Raw genomic sequence first — 25,757 nt, forward strand, 5'->3', positions numbered from 1 at the left:
AGTATAATCTTTAACCAAGCCTACAAGGCTCTCTGTGCAAGAGCTGACTGGTGCCCTGTGATATTTCCTGATGCCTGTAGGCTTCACATTTTGGGATATAAACAAACATCACATAGTTTTCCATACCCTGTTTAGAACATCAGCATTGCTTTATTGGAGCTGGTATGGAAAGAATTGAACTAGGTAGACCCTCAGAACAATGCTAATAATAGCATCTAAAACATGAACCTAAAACAGATGATGAGTAAAATTATATTAATTAATAGCCACAAAAATCAAGAATAATTTCTTGTTCATGAGCTCAATATCTATGCACGATTTAGCCTTACTTATGTCCTTTGCAAGGTGAGCTACTATGAAGTTATCGAATAAGGTTGTCCTCCATGTTCTAGTCTCTTTTGGACTGGTAACAGGAGCTGTGTTGTGGTCTTTGAAGTTCGACAGATAGGTGCACACCCTGCATTGCCCTTACTATGTGGTTGAGTGGCTCTAGCTTTCCATCTCTCCATTTATAAAATGCTCAAGGTAAGTGTGTAATTCCCTCATAGGTCTTTGCAAGAAATGAGTGAGAATGTTCATTTAGAGCCCTTAACACACTACCTCGCACAGATGAACATTCCACAAATGCCTCCTACAAACATCCTCTGTGTAAAGGAACAGCAGGATCTCCTTCATGCATTCATGACACACAGAGCTCTTCCTCCAGGCATCAGTCAGGAAGAAATCCCTCTGGCCAGAATTCCACCAAGGACTATGATTGCCCAAGGGGGATGCTGTGCTCTTAATAACCTCACCATTTGTGGAAGCTTTCTCTAAGCACTAAACTCATGGAATTAGTGTTGCCAACACAACTCATGCATCCCTGCTCAATCAGGGGAAATAAATACTTTCTTATGAAAGGGGAAGAAATTTTGGCATAACAAGAAATCGGGCATTTATGCATGCCCGGATAATTCAGTCTTCTAGGGTCATAGCCACTATCTATTCCCAGCTCACTCTTCTTCCAAAAGTTAATACAAGGTCAAAGCCATTTCTACCTGCAACTTTGGTTATAATTTAAAAACAACAACAACAAACACTGTTTTCTGTCCACCAAATATTTCCCTCAATCCAAGAGACCATTATTGGAGAAGTTGGGTGATTTTGCTGGGTTTTGCCCCAAGTTCTCTTATGTTAGACCTCTGGTCAAAAGAGTGTCTTGAGGTGGGGTCCAGTGAGCATTACTGCTCTTATTAAAAAATATTTTCTTCTCTTTCTCCTAAACCCAAAATTTCCACAAAATGACAATTTATTCACAATTTTCTTTTTTTTAAATTCTGGAGTTCTGACCTAGGCACTAAATTGATTTATACAGATGAACTCTAGCTTTCTTTCATTTTGACCAAAGAAACGGGCCATTTATTCTCATTGTTGAGCCCCCATTCCATCCCAGGAAACCTTAGGTACTCTGAGGTCATTTATCCCATTGAATTGCGTGAAGGCTTTGCCAATTAACTAATCATTGGTGTGTTTTTTCTCCTGATTTTCTAAACATTCTTTATGGAATGTGAAGTTTAACCTCTTTGCAGTAGGATTTGCAAGGATTTTTCATAGTTTTTTTTTCAAATCTTTTTATTTTGCCTTAGGTATTTTTTTATAGAGAAGATGTGTAAATGTAATGTATCAGTCTGACTTGTCTCTGCTCTATTCCCATTACTACAATAATGTCTGGCTACAGTTCTGTGAGTCCTTTGTGAATGAATGGGCAGCAGCTGGAATATAGGTTGATTATGCCTATAAGGGTCTAGGTTCTTGAGTTTATTTGTCATCTCATTCTTCATCTTTTCCCGGTATAGTCAAAGTACTTCAGAAAACTGTTATGGTGCTTAACACTGACAAAACATCTAACTCAAATATAGATAGTTATTTGTGAACCCAGTGAATCTAATTAACAATTGCATATCTTAGAGGTCATCTCTGGGACAAGTTCATTAAAGTTGCAATAAGAACAATTCTCAAATTTTAGGAATTAGAGATTAGAAATGCTACAAAATAATAGAGGGAAGCCCTTCCTTGGTTTATGGAAAACTAGGAAATTTAATCATTTTTTCCCCAATGGAAGGTGCTTTTTTTTTTCCAGCAAGTACAAGGTATATATTATTATGTAAGTTATCAGGGAGGAAATTGGGTTAAGGATGTCATAGTTAACTTCCCTGCATTGTTTTAGATGATAAAGTAATTCCGTTTTTGAAGTTTAAAGAATGTTAACAGAGAAGTAGCATTTTCTAAGTACTGAAAATGCTTATATAAGAATTTAGTCTTTCAGAGAAATCTTAAATTGCAGACTCAACACTGGAATAATTCACTACATTTCCAGGATTAAAAAAGAATTATTAGTTATTTATCAAAATGTTTAGAATGTGAAACAATCTCCACTTATTCCTTTGCTATATTCCATGCAGAGAGAGTTCCTGTAAATAGCACAATTTGTGGTTGATGATAAGCTTTCTCCCTGAGAAAAAATAATAGTTTGTGTTTGTGCCAGATGCTTTTCCAGCATTAAGTGCCATAAAAATTCCCTAAAGTGTGTTCAACAGATAAGGCAAAGTGCCAAAGAATGGCAGAGAATTAAGTTGAACCCTGTTCACATACAAAATCCGTTGAGACGCCATCTGCATTTTTCCATTTTAAAATCAAAATGTTAAATTAATTCAGCACACATTTAATAGGCACCTATTCGGAGATCCATACTAGGTTCTAGGGCCAGAATGATGAGTAACACCAGGTCTTTCTCTCTCTGCTGAGAGAGTCATTCTGTATTAGAATAAACAGACATTGAACTCTTCTTATATCAGTGACATAAGTGTTATAACACAGAGATACTCAGGACTCTGTGGGGGAGGTGACACGTGATGAGTAGATATCTGCCAAACAAGTAATGGTTCTTCAGACAGAGGGAAGGAGTCACGCAAAGGCTTGGAAATTATTTCTTCTTGTGGTATTACCCTTAAGAGAATAAAAGGAAGAGCTATGGCTCCCTGAGCTACACAGCAAGCAGGTGTTCTCTCTAGAGAGCATACATGATGACTGTGAGGGGTCAAGACTGTAGGGTTGTGCCAGGGGACAGGTAGGTTGCCTGGAGGAGGAAGTTGGGGGTTATTTAGAGGAAGCACACATGCCATGCAGGGAAATAAAGCCCTTTTTCTCTGTTACTGATACCAATACCTATGACAGCTTGACCCTCAAGTATAATTAGATTCAACATTTGTAACTTCCCTCCCACATTTTAAGCGGTACGTGACCAGCACATACTGAGCAGAATGTTAAGCTATGGGTGTTGTGACAGGATATTGAACACTGGTTGAGTGGTTAGACAAAGTGGTTTTTCTGATTTCCATATAAAACATTGTTTGTGATTATATCACTAGAGTTAAAACTCATTAGAAATATTAGGCTTACAAAAAGCTTCTATCAATATTGACCAAACTTAGGCAAAGCCAGATATTCCTTTTGGCTTCATTACATCATCTACATTCCATACTTACATCATGCATCCATACCAGAGCCCACTGTGAGCCAGTGCCCCCCAGCCAGGACCCCACCAAGAGAGGTCAGTGAGACAGCTGTTTGGATTCCAAATACACAAAAACAGTGGTTTCACAGCAGGAACCAGGCAGGACCTCTCAAATTAGCTTCTCTCACTCAAATATGTTCTGTACTTTAGCACTAACCTTAAATACTTGAAAACATTAAGTGCTCAATGCTTAAAAGTCATGAAGTCTATAGATGCATTGAGAAACTTTGATAAGATAAGTGAGTCCATCTAGATTACTTTTTTTTACAGCTACATAAGTACTTAGTGATGAGGTATTTTCTTTGCTTATAAAAAACCAAAGAGTTACCTAATGTATCTGAGAAACTGTGACAACCCTCTCTTCTTTTTCTTTGTTTATTTAGAATTTCTTTCTTCCAGAGGGTAGTGGTGGTGTATAAAAATCACTCTACTCTTGTGGCACTATCTCTTTTGTTCTATTTTTTTTTTTTTCAATTCCTGCAACTCTTACTGTTCATTTCTATATTGAAAAGTACAGAAGACAGGAACACATTTAAAGTAAGGCATCAATCACTTGAGCTCAGAGAACACTCTTAATTGAATCATGTTTTTTTACTTCGGCACTTGGTGCAAGGAAATTTCCATTTTTATTCATAATGCAGTCATCTACTTACATGTTAACTACACAATCAAGTGTTAAAATAAATTATTAAATATTCTTTATGGGACATGTGATTAAGTGATAAAAATATCTGTATCACATCATTTTCCCCATTATGTAAGAGAATTTGAAAGGTACACATATTCACAGCAGTAAGGCAAGTGCAAAACAATGAACTATTCTGTCTTTTAAATTTCTTCTTCAAATATTTTGTTAAAAGGATCAACAGGGGAGACACTTTCTTAACTTACCTGAATGGTCTTCATTTGTCTGCTGGCTAGAAGTCTCCCTTGGGAAAAGAGCCCTAAATACATAATGAAAGAAGCTAGACATGACTAACACTAAGTCAGTTGGATGCATGTAAAATAGTAGATTAGATACTTGTTATAGGAACATTTTAAACGTTGTGCACAGGGCTTGATTTTTATTTATTTTTTTCATACAGCTGGGACTACTCCCAGGCCCCTGAAAAAGAAACCATAGCAAAGCATTCAATATAAAGGTTAAATAATGGGGACAGAGGATCATTCTGCAATAATAATTAGTTTGAAAAGAAAAGGTAAAAACTGGAAAGAGAAAATTTCAAAGACTTGGGAAGCACTTCTATGGGGTTTTAGAATTGCTTGGAAGTTACTAAGGTTGATTTGCTCTTTTGCATCCATCCCTCTTTGGTAGAAGTTCCCCAACTACCTGTGGTCAGTTATTTTTTATTTCTTACTGTGACTTGTTTTAAAGGAAAAGAACTTTTGGTTTGTCTTGGGTGATACCCATTGTTCACATTTAATGTTAAATGATTCGATATTAAGCTTTAAAAATCTAGACTTTGAGGGATGCCTGGGTGGCTCAGTTGACTTTAGCTCAGGTCAGATCTCAGGGTCCTGAGATAGCCCTGTCTTCTGTGGGCTCCACACTCAGCAGGGAGTCTACCTGAGATCCTTTCCCTCTGTCCTTCCCAGTCCCTCAAAAATAAATAAATCTTTTTAAAAAAATCTAAACTTTGGCTATTTATTAAAGAAGGGGCCATCTTTGAAGGAAGTGCTCTAGCACATTTAAGATGCATGGTTCTGAAACTTTAGTATGGGCTACAAGGACCTGGAGAGGTTGTAAAACCCACTTTGCTAAGCCCCCAGCTCCATTGTTTCTGATTCAGAATGGCTCAGATAGAGGGTGAGAATTTGCATTTCTAGAAAGATCTCAGCTGCTGCTGCTACTACTGGTCTGAGGACCACACTATGAGAACTAATTCTTTATTTATATCAATGACAATGAAGCTGAGAGTTGATAATAAGAGAATTAAGATACAATAAAGATAGAATAACAATAAGATAGAATAAGAATAGAATAGAAATCTCCAATTGGCATTGCAAAAGTAATATTTAGAATATTTAATAAGCTGCTGACCAATATAAAATGCATTCTTGTCCTAACCTATAGGGCCGAGTCTGTAAACACTACCTCAGTACTAAACTTGAGAGAGTATATACAACATAAAAACAACTGTACATGGATAAATCGAAATGTTGAACTTTTTCATGAAGTGATTTTTAATAATCCCTAAAATGTAAATCTAAAGTAAGTGTTTTAGAGTTTAGGATACTATATCATGTTTTATCATTTTCTTCTTTATGTCCAAAACAACAATTTAAGCTAGAATTTAAAATATCCGATACTTTCCAGAAAGAAAGAAAGAACGAAAGAAAGAGAAAGAAAAAGGGGAAGAGAAGGAAAGAAAGAAGGGAGGAAGGAAGGAAGGAAGGAAGGGAGAAAGAATTCGTCTGACTTAAGTATTATCCCTCCCCTCCTCAAAAAGGATTATGACTTGTCTAGTAACTACTCTTTCTTTTTCTGATGTTGCCTTTTAATATGATAGTGTTCATTTAGTTTTAATGCATTTTCATATATGGTAAAATTACATGATATCTCAAGCTCACAAAGGCTACCATGTTCCTTTTGAGATCACATTTGTTCATGAAGACTAATTGGTTATGGGAACTAGATGCGTGTGCTAACAATAAACTTAGTTTTTAAAAATCATATTAAGACACCTCCTATTAAAGAGGAATAGAGTAAAAACATACAATGTGTTGGTGCTAACGAGATAAATGGGATTTATGGGATGATAGATGGGACGTCGTTCCCCAAATTTTCAGTGAGCTTCATAAGATAAAAGTGATTTAGCAATTGGCCTCTTACTTACATAAGTAAAACAAATGCATGTGTGTGTGTGTGTTTAAAAGAATGAGATTCCTCTCCCACTGTGGGCCATGTAACAATTATTTTTGTCCGCTTTGGGACTTCAGTTGCATTTAAACTTGAAGCCATTTTGAAATGCTAAAGATGAAATTTGAAGATGAGAAAGTCTGACTGGCTCCTGATAACTGGGATGTGGTGATGACATTTAAAGTGGCATCATTCTATTCTACAGGAATGTGTGTGCATATCTTTAATGTCAGCACTTGCCTCCGGGATGACACTTGTTAGATTTCATGCTGTCATGTGCTATTTCAAGGTCGGTAATAGTGATGTTTATTATACAGTACCCTAATATCACACTCATTATTTAAAAGGAAGTTGTCAAAGCCCGGTTTCTATTGTTCTGCTCATGTCTGTGTGTACTGTGATCACCTGATTCTGTTTCAGTTTTAAAATATGGAATGCTGAAGTGTGCCATAATGAAGTAGTACACTTATTTAACCTTGAAACTATTCTTGTGAAAAATAATGGTTTGCTTGTGTCTGATGGTTTCCAAGTTTCCGGGAGTGACTTGATTCAGAAACTGGCTAATAATACGAAACAACCCTGAGGGGTGGGAATATAGGGTGGTATGGGGCGTCCAGTGCCTCTCTGCGCAAAGGAAAAGCAGCTGAGGTCCAAAGAAACATCTCTGGCCAACTGCTGTTTTTTCAAAATCTCCCAGCAGGACTCCAGCTTTGTCTATAGTTACAGAAATATTAGATGGAGCTGAATAATTTATTCAATCCAGGAAGTGGTCAAAAGGGGTAGAGAGAGCTCACTGGGTGTACTTACTTCACGCAAGAAACACACCTTCATACAGCCCACCTGTATCAAGATGGATCAAAAGTTAGGGGGTCAATATGCATGGACTAGAAAAATCTAAACCAGGAAAACCCAAGAGCAGTCCAATAAATTCTATAAGCATTCAGTGAAAGTCTATGACAAAGAAAATGTGAAATATCCAGGAAGGGCTATCTGTTTACATTCAATTTCCAACTTACATGCCTACATCCTGTATGCCCTACATCATCGTTATCACCTCCAGGGCTGTCAACCCCTCTATACTTTATATTTCCCCAAATTTTACACATCTAGATCTCTCTGCAGCACTTTGGATCTTCATTTATTTTTCATATTTAGGGAAGGCTTAGTTACCTTTTACTTTTTTTTTTTTTAGTCAGATGATTTTTAATTAAAATAATTATTATCAAGATGCTTTGCGACTATTATTCAATTAACAAGTGAGTAAGCATTTTTTTATCATGTTTTTTAATGGATCAGGTGTCGCACTTAGGAGCCCAACAACTATTGCTCATTCTGTCACCCCCTTTTCCTCATGACTTCCTGAGCCATTTCACTGAAATGAGCCAGCTCATTTCACTGAGCCTGAGTTGGAAGCATTGGCTTAGCTGTACCTGTGCAGAAAATATTTTGTGGGTGTAAATACTTTCTTCACTTGCAGAGGGTTTTTTGTTTTGGGGTTTTTTTTGTTTGTTTGTTTGTTTGTTTTTTGGAGTGAATTTCTCAATATCCAAAATAGTGAGATTCACCTGGTCTTATGGTATGTTAAAACAAAATCTTGTGTGATTTGAAATCCTACTGAGAATGAAGATTTGTTAGGAACCCTAAAATGTGTATTTTGGTGGTGAAGTGGAGATAGCACTGTTAATCTAAACCTTCTCTTTTAAAATGTATTTTATGTAAAACATTCACTTTTATGTCAAGGGTAGGAATGCTGACAGAAGAGAAGAACTTCACTTTAAGGGAAGTATGTAGCCAGATGCCTAGAGAAGATGACTATTTATATTGTGGATTTAATTGAATATAGCATATTGCCCTCAAAAGAAATGGCCAAAGGACTTGATTTATTAAAAAGGAGAACTAGGCAGAAAAAAAGGGGGATGCAACTATGTTCATCAAAGTAGCATTCTTTATGTAGAATCAACCCAATCCAATCTATTACTGGTTCTTCAATTAACTCTAGCAAGTCTTAACTTCACATTTTGGCTCATACTATGTCTTTTGATGTTACGTGTTGTTGGAAAACTTGTAACTGATGCATGAGTGTCTTCTCTGTTCAAACTGTTTCTAATATAAGTTCCTTGTCCAGTGTTCTTTCAATAACGGTACCTAGTCCTTTGAGAACACTTGTCAGAATGATGCAAATGAAGGTGTGGATTATTTATTTATCTATTTATAAAAAGATATTTTACCGTAGCCCTCCCTACCACAGTTGCTGTGACAAAGAGGAGAGTGTGGTTATTATTTTTTCTGGCAAAATGGAGCCAGAACATGGAGTGGAACATGGAGTTTAAATAAGTCGTGGGAAGTGGTAGGTAGTCTTACCGATACAGTCCTCCACTGAGATTTCTTCTTTGTGAGGTGACTTTTTAAGGGTTTTGAGCTGATCTAAGAATCTGACCTAAGAATCTCCCTGCCCTCTCCCATCCCAACCCAAGCCACCAAGTCTTCCTTTTTTCTTTTCTTTTTTTTTTTTTTAAAGATTTTATTTATTTATTTGACAGACAGAGATCACAAGTAGGCAGAGAGGCAGGCAGAGAGAGAGAGAGAGAGGGAAGCAGGCTTCCTGCGGAGCAGGGAGCCCCATGCGGGGCTCGATCCCAGGACCCTGAGATCATGACCTGAGCCGAAGGCAGCAGCCCAAACCACTGAGCCACCCAGGCGCCCCGTCTTCCTTTTTTCCAATAAACACCAATAAACACAGAGTTCTTTAAAATGATTTTCTATCTTAATTATATGTGTCTCTAGTAACAACAACAACAAAATCGTGTTAAGAAAATGTAAACTTGGGAAAATACATACTGCTGTTGAAAAAGAAAATCCCGGAAATCACAGATAAAAGAATAGTATTAGTGTATTGGCCCCATTAAATAGTCAAAACACACTGGAGCCTCCTGACAATGGGCTAGAGCGTGAAAGACCCACATGTTTAAGGAATGCCACTCCCTGGAATTTCTCAGGCTACCTCTGTAGGAAGCAAGGAGAAAGAAAGAATCAGGAAATTGCCCAACTTCTGTGTGCTTCATCTGGACTTAAGTAGTGCATTTGCTTTTGAACTCTCGAGCTTCAGTCTTAGTCTCCGGGGTGCCCACTTCCCTTGTTATATGTGAACTTTCCTTGTAGACACCTGTTGAAGGTTGTATTAATAAGACACACTGTAGAAAGAGAAAACACATTTCCCAAGCCAAGAAGGTGAGAGCTACTCTTTTTTGTGGGGCCCTTGTTAATCTTCGGGAGCCCATCATCTTCTGTAGCAAAACAAAAGCAATATGAGTATAGATTCTTACCTTTTTTTTTTTCCACTCTACCAAGAAAACGTTGTCAGCGTGTTAGTGTTCAGCTACATTTCTCTTAAGACAAACGATAGAATATTTCTTCCTTCGGTCCAGAGGTTTCAGAACGTGATTCCCGTTGCTTTCTAGCATCATTCTAAATAGCACCCTACTGTTCGGCCACCGCCAGAATTAGCTTGAATGGTACCTATTATTGAAAGGGAGTCTGTATTTGCAGTAATACAGAGAAATGCCAGTTTAGAAATGAGCCTGATTGCATGGTTCATTTTGTTCTCCTTTGTAGAGCCAGGCTGCGGCCCACTACAAAGGCACGAAACATGCCAAGAAGCTCAAAGCACTGGAAGCCATGAAAAATAAGCAGAAATCTGTAACTGCCAAGGACAGCGCAAAGACTACCTTCACCTCCATCACTACCAATACCATCAATACCAGCTCTGACAAAACAGGTTAAGCGATGATCTTTGTTGTTGTCATCATCGTTGTTTGGGGGTCCCTTCCCTTGTCTAGCCCCATGTCTGTTTCCTTATGTTCCTGCCACATCGATTCATGCTTGATCCATCTTTCTGCATAATGGTAATTGTTTCCCCTCCTTTTTCCAATACCCTTAAGCAATTGACTAAGATAATCACTAGTTATATTGCAGATTTTGCATTCGAAATGGTCCTGGGACTGCTTTAGGGGGACACGAAAGCATAAAGGCACTTGAAGCCGTGTTTCTGAGAAGCAAACCTTTTCACTATGTATCGTTTCTGTCTTGTATGCAGCACCTTAGCCTATAACCGCATGGCAGATTTGATTTAACTGTGAGTACACTGCAACGTATGCCAAATGAGTCGAGAAGGCCCCAATAAGGGCATTATTACTGACAGGACTTATTCTCATAAATCCCAAACACTGCATTGTTTTAAGTAGTGGCTGTGTGATTCTGGGCTTGTTATGGCTGGGTAAACTTCCCTCTGCATACCCAGGTAAGTGTTATTGATACCAATTATTCTTTTTAACAGAGTCTTCACAGTGAAATAATGGCCTCTGAATGGCCTCTTGGGATAGTTCCTGCAAGCAACCAGTTTATTCATAGCGGGAGAAGCCAGTGGGGTTTCCCTAAGCTGACGTTTTTAAATATAAGACCGCTGGTCCTCAATATTTACATAAAAAGAAGTTCTGTGTGGCTCATTGATGTATCAATCATACATCAATTTATAGAACACAATGGCCGGTACCTGTTGGTTGTTTTCTAATCCCTACAAAGGACTCTGGTCAAGAAGCATTTATGTCATCATCAATAGTAATATCTTAACTAGAAGAGAATCTTCCAGCTGTAACTGATGAAAATGTAAAATGCTACAGTGAACAAACAGACCAGATTAAAGCAACTTTATTATACACGGTGGCATCGATTAGACACATATATGCTCCTCACAGGTTCTGGAGAGATGTGTGCTCCTCCGTGAATCTGTAAGGGATAATGATGTTTGCTCTGAGTTCCCATGACACACGTCATGTCCTTTACCTAAGTATTATTGGTAGATGCATTGTGCCGCCTACTCCCTGAGAACTCCATATACTCTCTGAGGCTGAGCGCACCTGTCATCTCTGTACCCTGGAACCTGGTCTAGCATGCTGTAGGTACTGAGTAAAACATCTGTTGAATGGCTGCATTTTCTCTCACTCCTTTGGTTCTCTGACTCATCCAGTTTTCTGTCACAGCATACTAAAGGGGAAAAAAAAAAGCTCTTTTCATGTTCAATCCTTTGGTATCCAGAGCAAGAGCTGGATTATGCCATCTTATTAATTCAGATGTAAAACCTTATCAAGAAAGCATTAATCTTTTCTCTATTAACTGAAAATTCACTGCCTTATTTTGGGGGCTGTAGGGGAATGAAGAGTAATGAAGCAGGTGAGTGTAATTTCTGCTCCTAGATATCAGGGTACAAATTGGGATCCCTAAAGCCATATTGCCATAAAGAGTTTTTTTTTTTGTTTGTTTGTTTGTTTGTTTTTTTTGGCAAAGAATAGGAAGTAGGAAGGGCAAAATAAATTCGTTTGATATAAAGAGAGGGGTTTAATGTAAAGTTTTTGCTTGTCCCCAGTCTTTACTGTTCTTAGCTATTTTTATCAATTGCTATTTAGGTTACCTTGTCTCCCCCCCCCTTTTTTTTCTTGACTCTTCTTTAAAATGAAAAAAATCTGTTAAATTGAGGATTCTCTTCATTTAAAAATATATTTGTACATTGTGGGTAAAACCGCTAACTTGGGTTAGGAAATGCTCCCATGTATATTGTCTCTGGATTATGTTTATTAAGAATAATTTTGTAAAATTAGTAAAAAGTGATTTAATGCATCTTTGTCTTTTATGTGTGGATAATCCATGAATCACAAAACAACCTTGCATATTATGCAGTAGGGTTAAAATTTTATTGTTAAAAAACACATGATCTGTGATTCTAGAGTCTTATCTCTCTCTCCTTCTGCCTCCAAGTATTTAACTATTCTAGGAAACAAGAATAATAAATGAGTTATGAATTTATGAATATATAACTCCATCCCTCAATCTTAGACACTGAGATGGAAAGGTTGGCAGTCATCAAGCTTCTGTCCTTTTAGAAGTTAAATGGATACAGGTTTGGATTGGGCTGTGGAGAGAACCTACATTTAAAAATAAATAAATAAATAAATAAATAATAATTAAAAAAAAGAAATAGACTCCCACCAGAGAGGTCAGCACTTATCGAATGGTTGGAATGGTGTTGAAATGGTGAAGGACCCTTTCAAGATAAAGCTAAGAAAATTTCAGAAGGACAGAAAGGGTATCAAAGTCTATGAAGTTTGTACAAATATCATGAAGCCAAAGGAAGAAAGTTATGAGCGTCAGAATTACTTTCCCTTCCTAATTCATGGGAACTTATACCCAGAAAAAAAATCATATAAGTTGAAAGACTAAAAATTTCAGCACACTCATCAGATGCTTTACACTGAATTCTGTCCTTAAATTGGGATTTCAACAAATCTACCTATGAGAGGTAGCTCAAGAGAGCTCCCGTCTTTTTATAGCCTTCTTACCCATTTGTATTGCAATATAAATTAGTTGCATCTATGCTGAAAAATTGGAGTTTTCTTAAAATTGTTACTTGTCCTTTATTACTGTCTGCTTCTTCATACTGATTAGGAAGAAATACAACCCTGAAAACAAGATGGGTCTCTGAGCCAGTTTCCTAGAATAATCAAATACTTGGAGGCAGAAGGAGAGAGAGATAAGACTCTAGAATCAAAGATCATGTATTTTTTAAGAATAAAAAACTTAACCCTACTGCTTAATATGCAAGGTTGTTTTGTGTTTTGTGGGCTTATCCATACAAAGCAGATATAGATGCATTAAATCACATTTTACAAAATCATTTTTAATAAAAATAATCCAGCTGTATAAAAAAACCAATTGCTTTTAAAAATGCCAAGTATACAATGATTTGATAGATGAGCACCTTAAATAAGGGTGGACAACAATAGTGAAAAAGATAAGAAGTGGTGTGGACTTTAATTAGAACATTGATTTGGAGGTTTTCCTGGGTTTCTCTAAAATACAATCAGTAGAATAGTCATAATAAGCAAAGTTTCAGTGCAGAGCTGCTTGATAAAAATAATTTTGACAGACAATTTCTCTTAAATTCCTAAATCATATATTATGGGTTTTAACTGGTGTCTTAGGGGAACAAATATGTCTACATGACCTGTGGGGTAAGTTCTTATTCACGATCTATAATTTTGGGATTTTTTTTTTTTTTTTTTGTCATTGCTTATGTCAGTCTGCCTGCTGGCATGGTGAGCAAAAAATAATATTCAGTTATCAACCACCAACTGCTCACAGAAAGCCTACTTCCCCTACCTTTAGGCAAGATGAAACTCCCTAACATTAAAGCATAATTTTATTTCTCATAATCTAATGAAGGGTGTTAGGTTAGTGAATTGACACAAAGAAAAATTTCCAGACAAAAATAATATGTTTAAAAATATATCGAACACTTAAAATTGTTGGTACGTAAGAACGGTTGCTAATCATTAGAGATAATTCAAAGAGCAAATGTTTCCGAATATGGCCAAAATGATTTTGTCTCATCTAGCGAGTTTTTTCTTTTATAAAGTCGGGTTTTTTAACACAGAAAAAGTAATGAGAAAAATTAAGAAGTATTCCCAAAGTAACTTAGCAAATGTAGTTCATTCTTCTTCCTGTGAAATGACAAATTCACAAACGTAGAATTAAGTCCCAGGCTTGGTCATCTTCTGATCTTTCTTTAGTTTTCCATTTTGGGTAATCTTGTTCATTCCCATGGTCTATGAGTTAAGTTAGGTTAGTTTATACTGCAGTCATAACCAACCTCCAAATCCTAGCAGCTTTTACAACTAATTATTTCTCACACTACATATTAGCTGTGTGTTTTGTTGTTGTTGTTGTTGTTGTTGTTTCCAGATTAATATAACTTTAGGTTAAGCTAATGAAGGAGTCACTAGTTGGGCATTGCCAAGTCTATAGTAGGGGTAGAAAAAAGATTGTGAATCAATAGGCTCTCAAAGCTTCTTAGTGGGAGTGACATATAATATTCTTCTCCCTTTACTTTGTCAAATCTCATGATCAAGATTGATTATCATGGGCAGGGAAAAATAATCTCCTCGAGGAAGGAGAAGCCGAAATTAGCAAGAAGTAACACAGCATTCCTTTGTGGCTTCAACTATCATTTGTCCCTAGATGTCTCAGCATACCACATTTCTAGGCTAAAACCGACCTGACTTTCCATAACTTATTCCATGACTTATCAGTCATTCCCTGGGATGGCTTGTCAACACCTGTTTTCAGGTTCACAAGGGGAAAAAAAAATAAAAAAGCTTAACCTTGACCACCATCTCCAACTTTGTCTCATCCTGTCTTCCTAGTTTCATTTTTAATCCTGCAGTTCACAGAGTTGAAACATCCTAGGTGTGTCTGCCTCTTCTGTCTCAGTCCATGTCTATTCAGGTGCTGGAATCCACTCCCCTCTCATCCTTTACTTGTTCTGTTTTGGTTACTCCCCTCATCCTAGCCTCGTTTGAGTCTGTGCCTTACCCATACAATTGCCCTAATCTCCGTGCAAGTCCAAGTGTCTCCTCTTTTGTCCCTTGACAACCATATCCTTCATTCTCTTGTCCATTTATACTATACAGGGAAGATCATAACACCTACCCTTTCAGAAACCTTCAATGTACCTTCGTGGCTTAGCCTCATGGTCCTCTGTGGTTTGACCACAACCTACCTTTCCAAACTTCTGTTGCTCACCTGCAATTTTCTGCACCATAAACACACCTTATTTTTCTGTCTCAGCTTCATTTTCTGTCTTATTGTTCTTCCAAATTTGTCCTTAAAAGTATGTCACTTTTCTTCTCTCTGCATCTCAAATCCCATAAGAATCCATACCTATCATATTCTTCCTAAATATAATTTTTATGTCTTTACCTCCACCTATTGCTAGATGACATATTCATTGAGAGTATATACTTGATTAATGATTAATCTGGTTATTTTTTACAGAGTACTATTTATACAAAATATAATAAGTAAGAAGCTTTAAAACTTGAAGTGGTCAGCTTTGTGTTTTTGTTCTTGATTGGGGGAATATCGCAAAGCTTTAGACTTTTATAATTTGTGCATAGATGGTTCCATGGAAGAACAATGGTCCTCATTAATCTAAGGAATTCTGAGATACTGCTCATCAGATTTCAGGGTTTTCATAAAGGTCATCAAGTCTAATCCCTAATGTTTGTTTGCTTATTTGTTTTGAAACTCTAGATCTAGAGGTAAGGAACACTTGACATTTCTAATGTCCCTTCAGTGACTATCTGTCAGGAGTTAATTAGGCTATATATTGAGTATAGAGATATACCTTAGTCATCTAACTGGTAAGATCTGAGAACATTTCTTCTGGTTCTAGTACATAGTTCTCTTTATCAAGTCTCAGTGAATTGCAAATATATTCATGGGATTAAAGTCGCTATGTTATTTAAGTTTGCTCTATTCATCCTTATGATTTAGTCCTCTTTGTATCCCCTTTTTTCCCTCTCTCTCTCTTTTTTAAATTTAAAATTATAATCCAGAGATATTGTATTCATATGACTCAAAGGTGCTGAGAGTGAAATGTTGTTGAATCTATTATTGAGAAGCAGTAGAAATGCAAAGGAATATTTGCTTGCTCTGGGTTAATTGACTCCAAGTGTTTATTTGAATTCACATTATTTGATCAGGCACTTGAAGTGATAAACCTTTCTAATGACAAAAAAGATTTTTGAGGGGTGTCTGGGTGGCTCAGTCAGTTAAGCGTCTGCCTTCAGCTCAGGTCATGATCCCAGGGTCCTGGGATCGAGCCCCATATCAGGCTCCCTGCTCAGTGTAGCCTTCTTCTCTCTTGCCTTCTGCTTCTCTCCATGCTTGTGCTCATTCTCTCTCTCTGTCAGATAAATAGAATCTAAAAAAGAAAAAAAAAAAAAAAGACTGAAAGCAAACATCCAGAAACAAAGTCTCTTTGGGAAATTCAATCAGTTGTAAGGTCACAAAATCTGGGTTCTTTCCTAAGAATTACTCTCTAAAGTCAGCTGTTTACAGTAGGCCCAGTGCCAGGCAAAGATAAGCACAAACATATCCAAATCATAACTGGTAAACTGGAAATAGAAATGGTAGATGAATATTTTGTTAGGAAATACTAATTCCAGTGTCATTTAGGAGATGGGTACACAGTTTTTAATAGAGAAAAAGTGGGAATTAGCTTTGTTTTATTTTCATAAGGAAGATGGGAAAAGTTGTTTTTCTTGACATAGTCCTCAAACAAATATCCTAAATGTTGAAAATAACAACAATATACAAGCTGGGCTTGATATCAGAAAGTTATGTATCTTTGGTATTATATTATATGTTTGTATATATGATATAGTATAGTGTATAGTATATATAAATATAACTATAAAACATACTTATTTATATGCAAGATTCTATCTTTCATGTCTGCTCCTGAAATATCCCATGGTCTTCCTAATCAGCATTGCCTGCTTTCTATAAGGAGAGAAACACATGCTTTTGTGGCTTATGAATCTATAGCTCTGTTGAAATTTAAGAAGAAATATGAAGTCATTTGAAAAGGGACACATTTCTATCAGCACTTAAAGAGCTGATGCAGTGGTGTACAAATGCTCCTCTTGGCTTAGTGGAAATTGTGCTAGCTCCTGGGGTCTTTCTTTTCTGACCCATTCTTCCAAACAAAACCTCCCTGGGACAATCAGTACTATGATAAAGGACCCCATTGCATGCCTCTTGGGCCAGGAGTTGAAGTATCATTGTGAGAACATTTATGCCTAAATTGCTTTTTCTTTTCTTAGCACTGGCTCCTGACATGCTTCAGACTGGTCAAAGATAGAGACTTTTATCAAGTGTTCCCTTTTCAAGATGTGTGATAAGTGCCAGCAGAGTGTGCTGGTAGCAGATCTCTAGAGAGAGATTGAAAAAGAGAAGGGAAATTCAGAAGGGAAAAAAAATCTAACACTCATTTGAATATTGTGGCTCCAAGAACTTTGTATATGAATTGGTGATGACAACTGTATATTAAAGATGATGTGGAAATAACACAAGATATTCTATCCTGTTCTTCTCATGCATGAAGAAATCAAGATGAATGATGTTTTGCTGGTCCTATTAGGCTGATAAAGGTTTTGTCTTAGATACACTACATAAAACTGCTTCTTGAATCACAGAAGAATTTCATATTGAATTATTCATCTGGACAAGAACATGCTGTCTTCCTCAACATAATGAATGAGTGAAGCAGTTATAGTCCTAAAATTTGTAAAGGACGTGTTGTCCAGCTTTGTTTGGGTGCAGGTGTATGGTGTGCAAGATAAAGGAATTAAGACTACCTTGACAAGCTAGTGCATAATTTTATGTTAGAGTCTAAAGCAACTGGGTGTCTAGCTTGAATGCATACGTGTGTGTATATGCATACATGAGGTGTGTATATATACACACTCTGTATATGTAATTGTCTTTTTTACCAGAATTATCAAATCTTAAAATAAATTATAGGCTAAGCACCTAGCCAGTATCTATGAAATACCAGACATCTGGATGAATTTTAAGAATTAAATTAAAACTCCCGGAGGCTTTGCCTACAGATGCCACACTTCTGAAAACATCTGTGTCTCTGTGTGTGTTTGTATATATTCTTCTTCTTCTTCTTTTTTAATTCATGGAAAGATTTTTCCCTCCTATTTTTATGTTTTTAGGAATTGCTTAGACACATGCTTATATAAACTATTTCAATGGCAAGATAATAATTCTTAAAGGTTGAATATCTACTACAAGAAAAAAAAAGTTGAACAATGATCAAATATGACAGTATGTTAAGTGAGCACCTGTAAAAACGTGGACAATTAGAGAACTTTGTCTTCAAATTGGGAAAATGAAGAATTTTCTATCTAATAGTGACAGACAGGAAATGTGGAACAAAACATATCAACAGTGTATTTCTTGCTGTCAGGAGACAAAGAACTTCTACTGAATTCTGTAAAACCCAAACTGAAACACATATTTAAACTAAAAATTACACTTATATTTATGTCTTACATATGCCAAACTGTGAAACATAGCATTCAAACTTTTTTGTAATCTAGCTCTTGCCTACCATTCTGTCAGTCCTCCGTATCTGTCCTTAGTTCCAGCCCAACAAAATCATGTGAGGGTTGCAATCAAGATGTGTATGTTCTTTTGCTTGGAAAAATTCTTTCTTTATCTCAGCCTACCCAATGTATCACATACTGATGCACAGAGGAGGTACCTGTTATGTACAATGTATATGTGCATGGATGCACAAATGCATAAAAACACATTCACACTCTGCCTGATTGATTCCTGTTCCAAGCTTCTAGGTAAGCTTATTCTAGCACTTACTGAAATTGTGTGCTTCCAACTTGTAAACCCCATGAAACTTTCACCTCCTTGCTAGAACAGATACCTTTATACCATACATCTTTGCCCCAGCCACTAACACTAAAAATATATCTATATTTATTTATTTGAGAGAGACAGAGAACACACATGAGTGGTGGGGGGAAGGGTGAGGGAGAGGGAGACGCAGACTTCCTGGAGCCAGGAGCCCAACGTGGGGCTTTATCCCAGAACCCGGAGATCATGACCTGAACCAAAGGCAGACATTTAACCCACTGAGCCACCCAGGAACCCCGGGAACTAGACATTTTACATTAAAAATATCAGTAAAGGCACCCAGCGGGCTCAGACTGTTAAATCTCTGACTTTTGGTCTTAGCTCAGGTCTTAATTCAAGCCCCAGATCAGGTTCCACGCCCAGTGGAGAGCCTACATAAAAACAGAAAAAGAAAAGAAGTAGCAGGAAGAAAAGAAAAATATGTATCAATAAATAGTGTTGTGTTAATTTTATTTTCGGAAGATAATCCTAAGAATTCTTTTAACAGTGAAAACTAACACACTCCAAAATATTTAGCAACAATTTGAATGCATATAGTCCATGGGTTTTACTAATTGAAATCCATCACATTTAACTACTTTATAATAGAAATTAAAGATATTAACCAGTGTAGCTCAGAATTTGAATGTGCAACCCTTGGGTTGAACGTTTCCTAAAGACAGCATAAAATTAAGTTACTATTTTAATGATTGTAATTGTAGTCAGATTCATCATGAAATTACTGTGCTACTCCAGTTTCTAAGAAGAGTGGGAACATTTTTAAAAGCGCTATATAGTAAGATTGACTATGCACTAACTTTAAGTTCTGACATTGGCATCACGTTAAATTTGAGGGCAAAGAGCTTATTTCACTCCATGGGGGAATCCGTGCCACTCCGCCAGTGTGCAGCCGGTGCTTGTTTTGCTTTGCTTTTGTTATGACTCAGTTTTAGGGGCAGCCTTGACATTTTACACTTACGTGATTGTTCAGATCTATCACACTCAGACTAACAGTTGGTGCCTGGCCAAACTCCAAGGTGAAGGTCAAGATGCAGAATGTGTAGCCGTAATGATACTGACCCATTTGGACCTTATTTTATTTATTGTCCCGCCTCCTGTTTTCCTGCCAGATCTCTAATGGAATTAAGTAAAATAAGAAAAAAAAATAATGTACTTCTCTCTTGCTGCCAAAGTAGAAATACTTCTGGAAAAGGAAAACTCCCCCACTCCTCTCTGAAATGGTCAGATATTAGAGAGTCTGACTCGTGAACTCTGGGTTGTTTATTTGTTCTTTCATCCATCCATTCGGTGATACCTACTCGTTCAGCTGCAAGTATTTTTGCAGTAGGTAAGATAAGGCAGGAATGAAAACTATGATGCAGAAGAGGAGTTCTCCCATAAGGTTCTTTAATCTGGTTGAGAAAATAAGAAATAAGCCCAAAATGTAATCCAGTGTAGGACATGATTTTTCAGGAGAAAAGAGCAGATAATGGTACCATGAAAGTCTAGAGCCATTGGAATGACCCTTTCATATGAGGGAGGTAGAAGGGGGTGAATATTAACTGGTGTATGATAAACTTAATGTCTAGAGTATGTCATCTTTAAAATGACTCCTTTGTTGAAATGTTGCATTTAGCCAATTTAGCAAGTACTCAGTATTTGCTGCCTTTAGATATAACTTCCATCCTCTAGTGACTCATTTAGCAAAGAAGACAGAACAAAAGGCTATCCCAAGTGGTTTAGAACTTCTGGGCTAGAGGCTTATGAAAGTTATGGAGAAGTACCTGACTCTTAGAAACAAACTTTCTTAATTTGCAGGTAAAAAAACCACTTTCTGAATTGAAGAACTTGACTGAGGTCAACAAATTTGTAAGAAACAGAGCTAGGGTTCGAACTCAAGTTCTGACTCGTTTTGACTTGCTGTCTTCTCTTAGGCATCCCATAACCCTTGTTAGCACTAGCCCCAGTTTTGGTTGCTAATTTATATCACAATGGCTGTGGGTCACCCAAGATAGTTCCACTTATTTTGCAATAAGTGGGTGCTGCTATATATCTTTGGCTATGTGTAGCAGCCCTTAGACCTGTTACAAGATTCTAATGTGTGTGTCTGCCCACATTTAAGCTCTTCACATCTTTATTGTGGTTGTGAATGGCAGCTGATAAGAGAAGATAAGGTTAAAGACCAAAGCTTTGTGTTGGTTTATGTTTTGTTAGTGAAAACCATACTGTTATTATTTTTCCAGACCAGAAAGCTTCATGTATATTGGAAAGTAACACCTTTCATCTCCCTGTGTAAAATTTACAGGAGATAATTTAGGAATTGCATGTGAAACCATTGCAGCCTTAATTTTTCTGTGTAATTTTGTAATACTGTGTACACAGCGACAGAATTCTCTCCAAGAACAAAACTACAAAAGAAACAAAAGCGGGAAATTGGAAGGGGAGGTGAACCATGAGAAGACTGTGGACTCTGAAAAACAATCTGAGTGTTTTGAAGGGGCGGGTGGTGGGAGGTTGGGGGAACAAGGTGGTGGGTATTAGAGAGGGCACGGATTGCATGGAGCACTGGGTGTGGTGCAAAAACAATGAATACTGTTACGCTGAAAAGAAATTTAAAAAAATAAATAAATAAATTCAATTAGCCAAAAAAAAAAAAAAAAAAAAGAAAAAAAAGAAAGATAAAGAAACAAAAGCAGGGTTTTTTTTTTTAGTCAAATATTAATTTTTCTAAATGAATATAACAAAATTATCAAATAAAAATATGAGATTACCTGCATTGCAAGAAGTTAGAGTTTCATAGGACATGTATCATCTGCTAGGAGTTTCTGCTTTGGAAAAGTGCTTTAATTCTTTCAGGCAACTAAAATGATATTTAGTGGAGTAATTCTAGTAATTGAAAATCCAGTAACCCAGAAAGGATTGGTTCAGGGCCCATAAATGCAAGCTTCCTCCTATGTTACTAAAACATTTTAGATTAGCATATGGTGATATTTAAAAATAAGGTAATGTAATGTAGAATTCAAGGTCACAAATAGTTTTCCTTATAAAGTTGGCAATTTCAAAAACAGGCTAGTTTTTACATATATAACTTTTAAGTTTTCAATATGCCATCAGATAAATTATCACATTTTATCCTCATACAGAAAAATTAAAAATGAAAAGAGCTATTTCTAAGTTATTAGCATCCCCATTTTAAAGAATTTGCTTTGAAGAAAACTATGTGTATCAGAAATGGGACAGAATTATACTTATCTTCCTAATAGTGGAAGTATTTCATAAATCTCTCATTTGTCAAATATTATGGAAAAATATATTAGCGATGTAGTATCTGTCTACATCTAAGTCTTAGTATGTGTTAACTTTTGTTTCCTAGGAAGGGGAGGCCCAGAAGTATTCATTACCCTAAAGGATGTGTGGATTTTTAAAAGGTTTTAGAAATAGTAGATGAAAAACAGTTTCTTAGTTTAGAGTAATCCAAGTTTCCAAACAGATTATGTGTCTTTGTGTTAAAAACCACTAATCTAATAGATATGGTTGGGATATGACAGAATAATTTATTTGCCATGTTTGTCAAATCCATTGAGTATTTCTGTCCACTATTAGTCCCTTATTCAGAAGGGTAAAGGTAACATCTTCCACCAAACTTGCAATTAGCAGAGGAGGGTTAGATAGTTTTTTGTTTGTCTGTGTTTTTTTTTAACTTGTATGCTGTAGAAATTTAATTTTTTATAATGCTAAGAATAAAGAAGGAAACATGCCAAGTTTGATTGACAAAATGATTTTTCCTGCAGAACACATTGAAGTTCCATAAAGCAGGCCTATTCCGTGTCTAGGTTCATTGTCATCAGATGAATTAAGTTTAGATGATGGCTTTTAGGAGCATTTACCTTTAGGTAAAAACCTGAGAAAGCCTTTGTTTTATTTTCATCAAAATCTACTCAGTGTAAACTTCTGCAGTCAGGAGTTGCCAGTATTATTAGCAGTTTTCTTATTCCAGAAAGAAAAACGTTTTATTATAATGTGGCACACCCCCTGGTTTGGTCAATGTGCATATTTACTTTTGGGTTCCTCAATTCATACTCAGTTCAACATTCAACATTACTATTAGGAAAGCCACGTGTATGAATATTTAGCATCTCTGTGGTATAGTTGAGTTTAATGCAAGTTTTACCAAAACGCATGTGTGTATGTGTAGCTCTACCTTTCGTGTACAAATTAATACAAATTTATAGAGCTGGATAGGAAATTAGTGGGCAAAATGGTAAAAATCCAAGGTCAGAGTTTTTTTTTTTTAAAATGGAAAAGATTTGGGATACCTGGGTGGCTCAGTGGGTTAAGCCTCTGCCTTCAGTTTGGGTCATGATCTCAGGGTCCTGGGATTGAGTCCCGCGTTGGGCTCTCTGCTGGGCGGAGAGCCTGCTTCCTCCTCCTCTCTCTCTCTGCCTGCCTCTCTGCCTACTTGTGATCTCTCTCTCTGTCAAATAAATAAAATCTTTGAAAAAAAAAAAGGAAAAGATTTGAATCTCCCTTATTGCTAATGATGAACATTTTTTCATGTGTCTGTTAGCTATTTCTGTGTCTTCTTTGGAGAAGTGTCTGTTCATGTCTTCTGCCCATTTTTTGACACAATTATCTGTTTTGTGTGTGTTGAGTTTGAGGAGTTCTTTATAGATCTTGGATATCAACCCTTTGTCTGTCATTTGTGAATATCTTCTCCCATTCCGTGGGCTGCCTTTTTGTTTTGTTGACCATTTCCTTTGCTGTACAGAAGCTTTTGATCTTGATGAAGTCCCAAAAGTTCATTTTCACTTTTATTTTCTTTGCCTTTGGAGACATATCTTGAAAGAAGTTGTTGTGATACCACTTTACACCAGTTAGAATGGCCAAAATTAATAAGAAAGTAAACAACATGTGTTGGAGAGGATGTGGAAAAAAGGGGAACCCTCTTACACTGTTGGTGGGAAAGCAAGTTGGTTCAGCCTCTTTAGAAAACAGTGTGGGGAGATTCCTCAAAAAATTAAAATATAGAGCTACCTTATGACCCTGCAATTGCACTACTGGGTATTTACCCCAACGATACAGATGTAGTGAAAAGAAGGGCCATCTGTACCCCAATGTTCATAGCAACAATGACCACAGTCTCCAGACTGTGGAAAGAACCAAGATGCCTTTCAGTGGACGAATGGATAAAAAAGATATGGTCCATATATACAATGGAGTATTAGAAAGGATGAATACCCAACTTTTGTATCAACATGCACAGGCCTGGAAGAGATTATGCTGAGTGAAATAAATCAAGCAGAGACAGTCAGTTATCATATGATTTTACTTACTTGTGGAGCATAAGGAATAGTACAGAGGACATTGGGAGATGGAGAAGAGAAGTGAGTTGGGGGAAATTGGAGGAGGAGACAAACCATGAGACTCTGTGGCATCTGAGAAAATGGGTTTTGGAGGGGAGGGAGTGGGGATTGGGTGAGCCTGGTGGTGGGTATTATGGAGGGCACGTATTGCATGGAGCACTGAGTGTGGTGCATAAACAATGAATTTTGGAACACTGAAAAGAAATAAATTAAATGAAAAAAAAATAGGGAAAATAATGGAAAAGAAATTAGCCAGTTGCCTAGATCAGGGTTCAGCAATCTTTGGTAATGGGGCCAGGTATTAATATTTTAGCCTCTGTGAGGCATGCACTCTCTGTCACGGCTACTCAATGATGACACTGTCACATGAATGCAACATTGGCCATATATAAATAAATGAACTGGATCCCAATAAAACCTTAGCTACTAAAACATGCAGTAGGCTGGATTTGGCCTCCTGGCCATACTCTGCAAATCCCTGATCTAGATGCTGCTGCATATTCAGCTATTTAATCTGTTGTTGCTGTTATTTTGTTTTCCAATTATCTCTGTATATGAAACAAACCACTCCAAACTTAGCAGTGGGAAAAAAAAAGAATCATTTACTATCAGTATCTCTCATGATTATTAGTATCTTAGTAGTAGTGGTATTAGTATTGTATTATTACTATCTCATGATTCTGAGATTAAGTGGGTGGTTTTTGCTTGGGTGGAGGAGTAGAGAGTGCTGTCCTCCATACAGTTGCAGTTAAATGGGAGCTTGTGTTGGAGTGATTTCAAGACTTTCCTGACTCACATGTCAGGCTACTGATACTGCCTTTTGAAGATTAATGAATTTGTTTATTGGGGAGGGGGAGTTGGGGGACGAGTAGAGGGAGAGAAAGAGTCTTAAGTAAGTTCCATGCTGAGCAATGCAGGGATCCATCTTATGACCCTGAGATCATGACCTGAGCTGAAATCAAGTCTCAGACACTTAGCCAACTGAGCCCCCCCAGATTCCCCTGTTGCTGCCTTTTTGACTGGACCTCAGCTGGGCTGTCTGCCAGAGTACCTACTGATGACCTCTCCATATGTCCTGGGCTGTTCACATTGAGGTTCCAAAACGATAGCCAAGCTGAAGCTTTATTTCCTTTTATGACTTACCTCTACAGTCACAATATCTGTCTACCATACTCTATTGTTTGTGACAGACACAAGGGAAGAGGGCTAGATTCCACCCAATGCTGGCAGAATGGCAAAGTCACAATATAAGATGGTCCTATGAGATGAGAACCATCTTCGTAAATGAAATCTGCCGCAGTGATATTCTATTCTATTCTATTCTATTCTATTCTAACAGCTGCAATAGAAAAGACAGGACGAGATTTAGAAAGCAAGAGAGAAACTGGGGCAATAAAAGGAAGGACGTATTGATCATGATGGCTGAGGCAAGCAGGAGCTAAATCCAACTTAAAATGAGATTCCAAAATACTGGAGCCATCAGTTGAAATAAAAGAATTTTATAAATATACGTAAAAAATAAATAGATAAGCTTCAAGTTTTCAGAGGAAGGTTGTGAATCTATATCCAGACAAACAAGGAAGAAAATCAGAAAGATCTCCATAACCACAAGAGTGAGATGTCTTTAACATTAAGGCTACATTTTGACCAACCAAGAACTGCATCA

General features: G+C 37.0%; 1 protein-coding gene across 2 annotated transcripts in view; it reads left to right on the top strand.

Annotated features, from left to right (window-relative positions):
* Positions 1–25,757, top strand: part of ZNF385D (zinc finger protein 385D) — a 904,997-nt gene that overhangs the window by 802,077 nt on the left and 77,163 nt on the right. For both annotated transcript variants that reach the window (XM_059390861.1, XM_059390862.1), the window contains one exon: positions 10,026–10,188. In XM_059390861.1, coding sequence (XP_059246844.1) covers positions 10,026–10,188 — 163 coding nt within the window. The remainder of the gene's footprint in view (positions 1–10,025; positions 10,189–25,757) is intronic.

The sequence above is a fragment of the Mustela nigripes genome, chromosome 2 (assembly GCF_022355385.1).
Source record: "Mustela nigripes isolate SB6536 chromosome 2, MUSNIG.SB6536, whole genome shotgun sequence".
NCBI lineage: Eukaryota > Metazoa > Chordata > Mammalia > Carnivora > Mustelidae > Mustela > Mustela nigripes.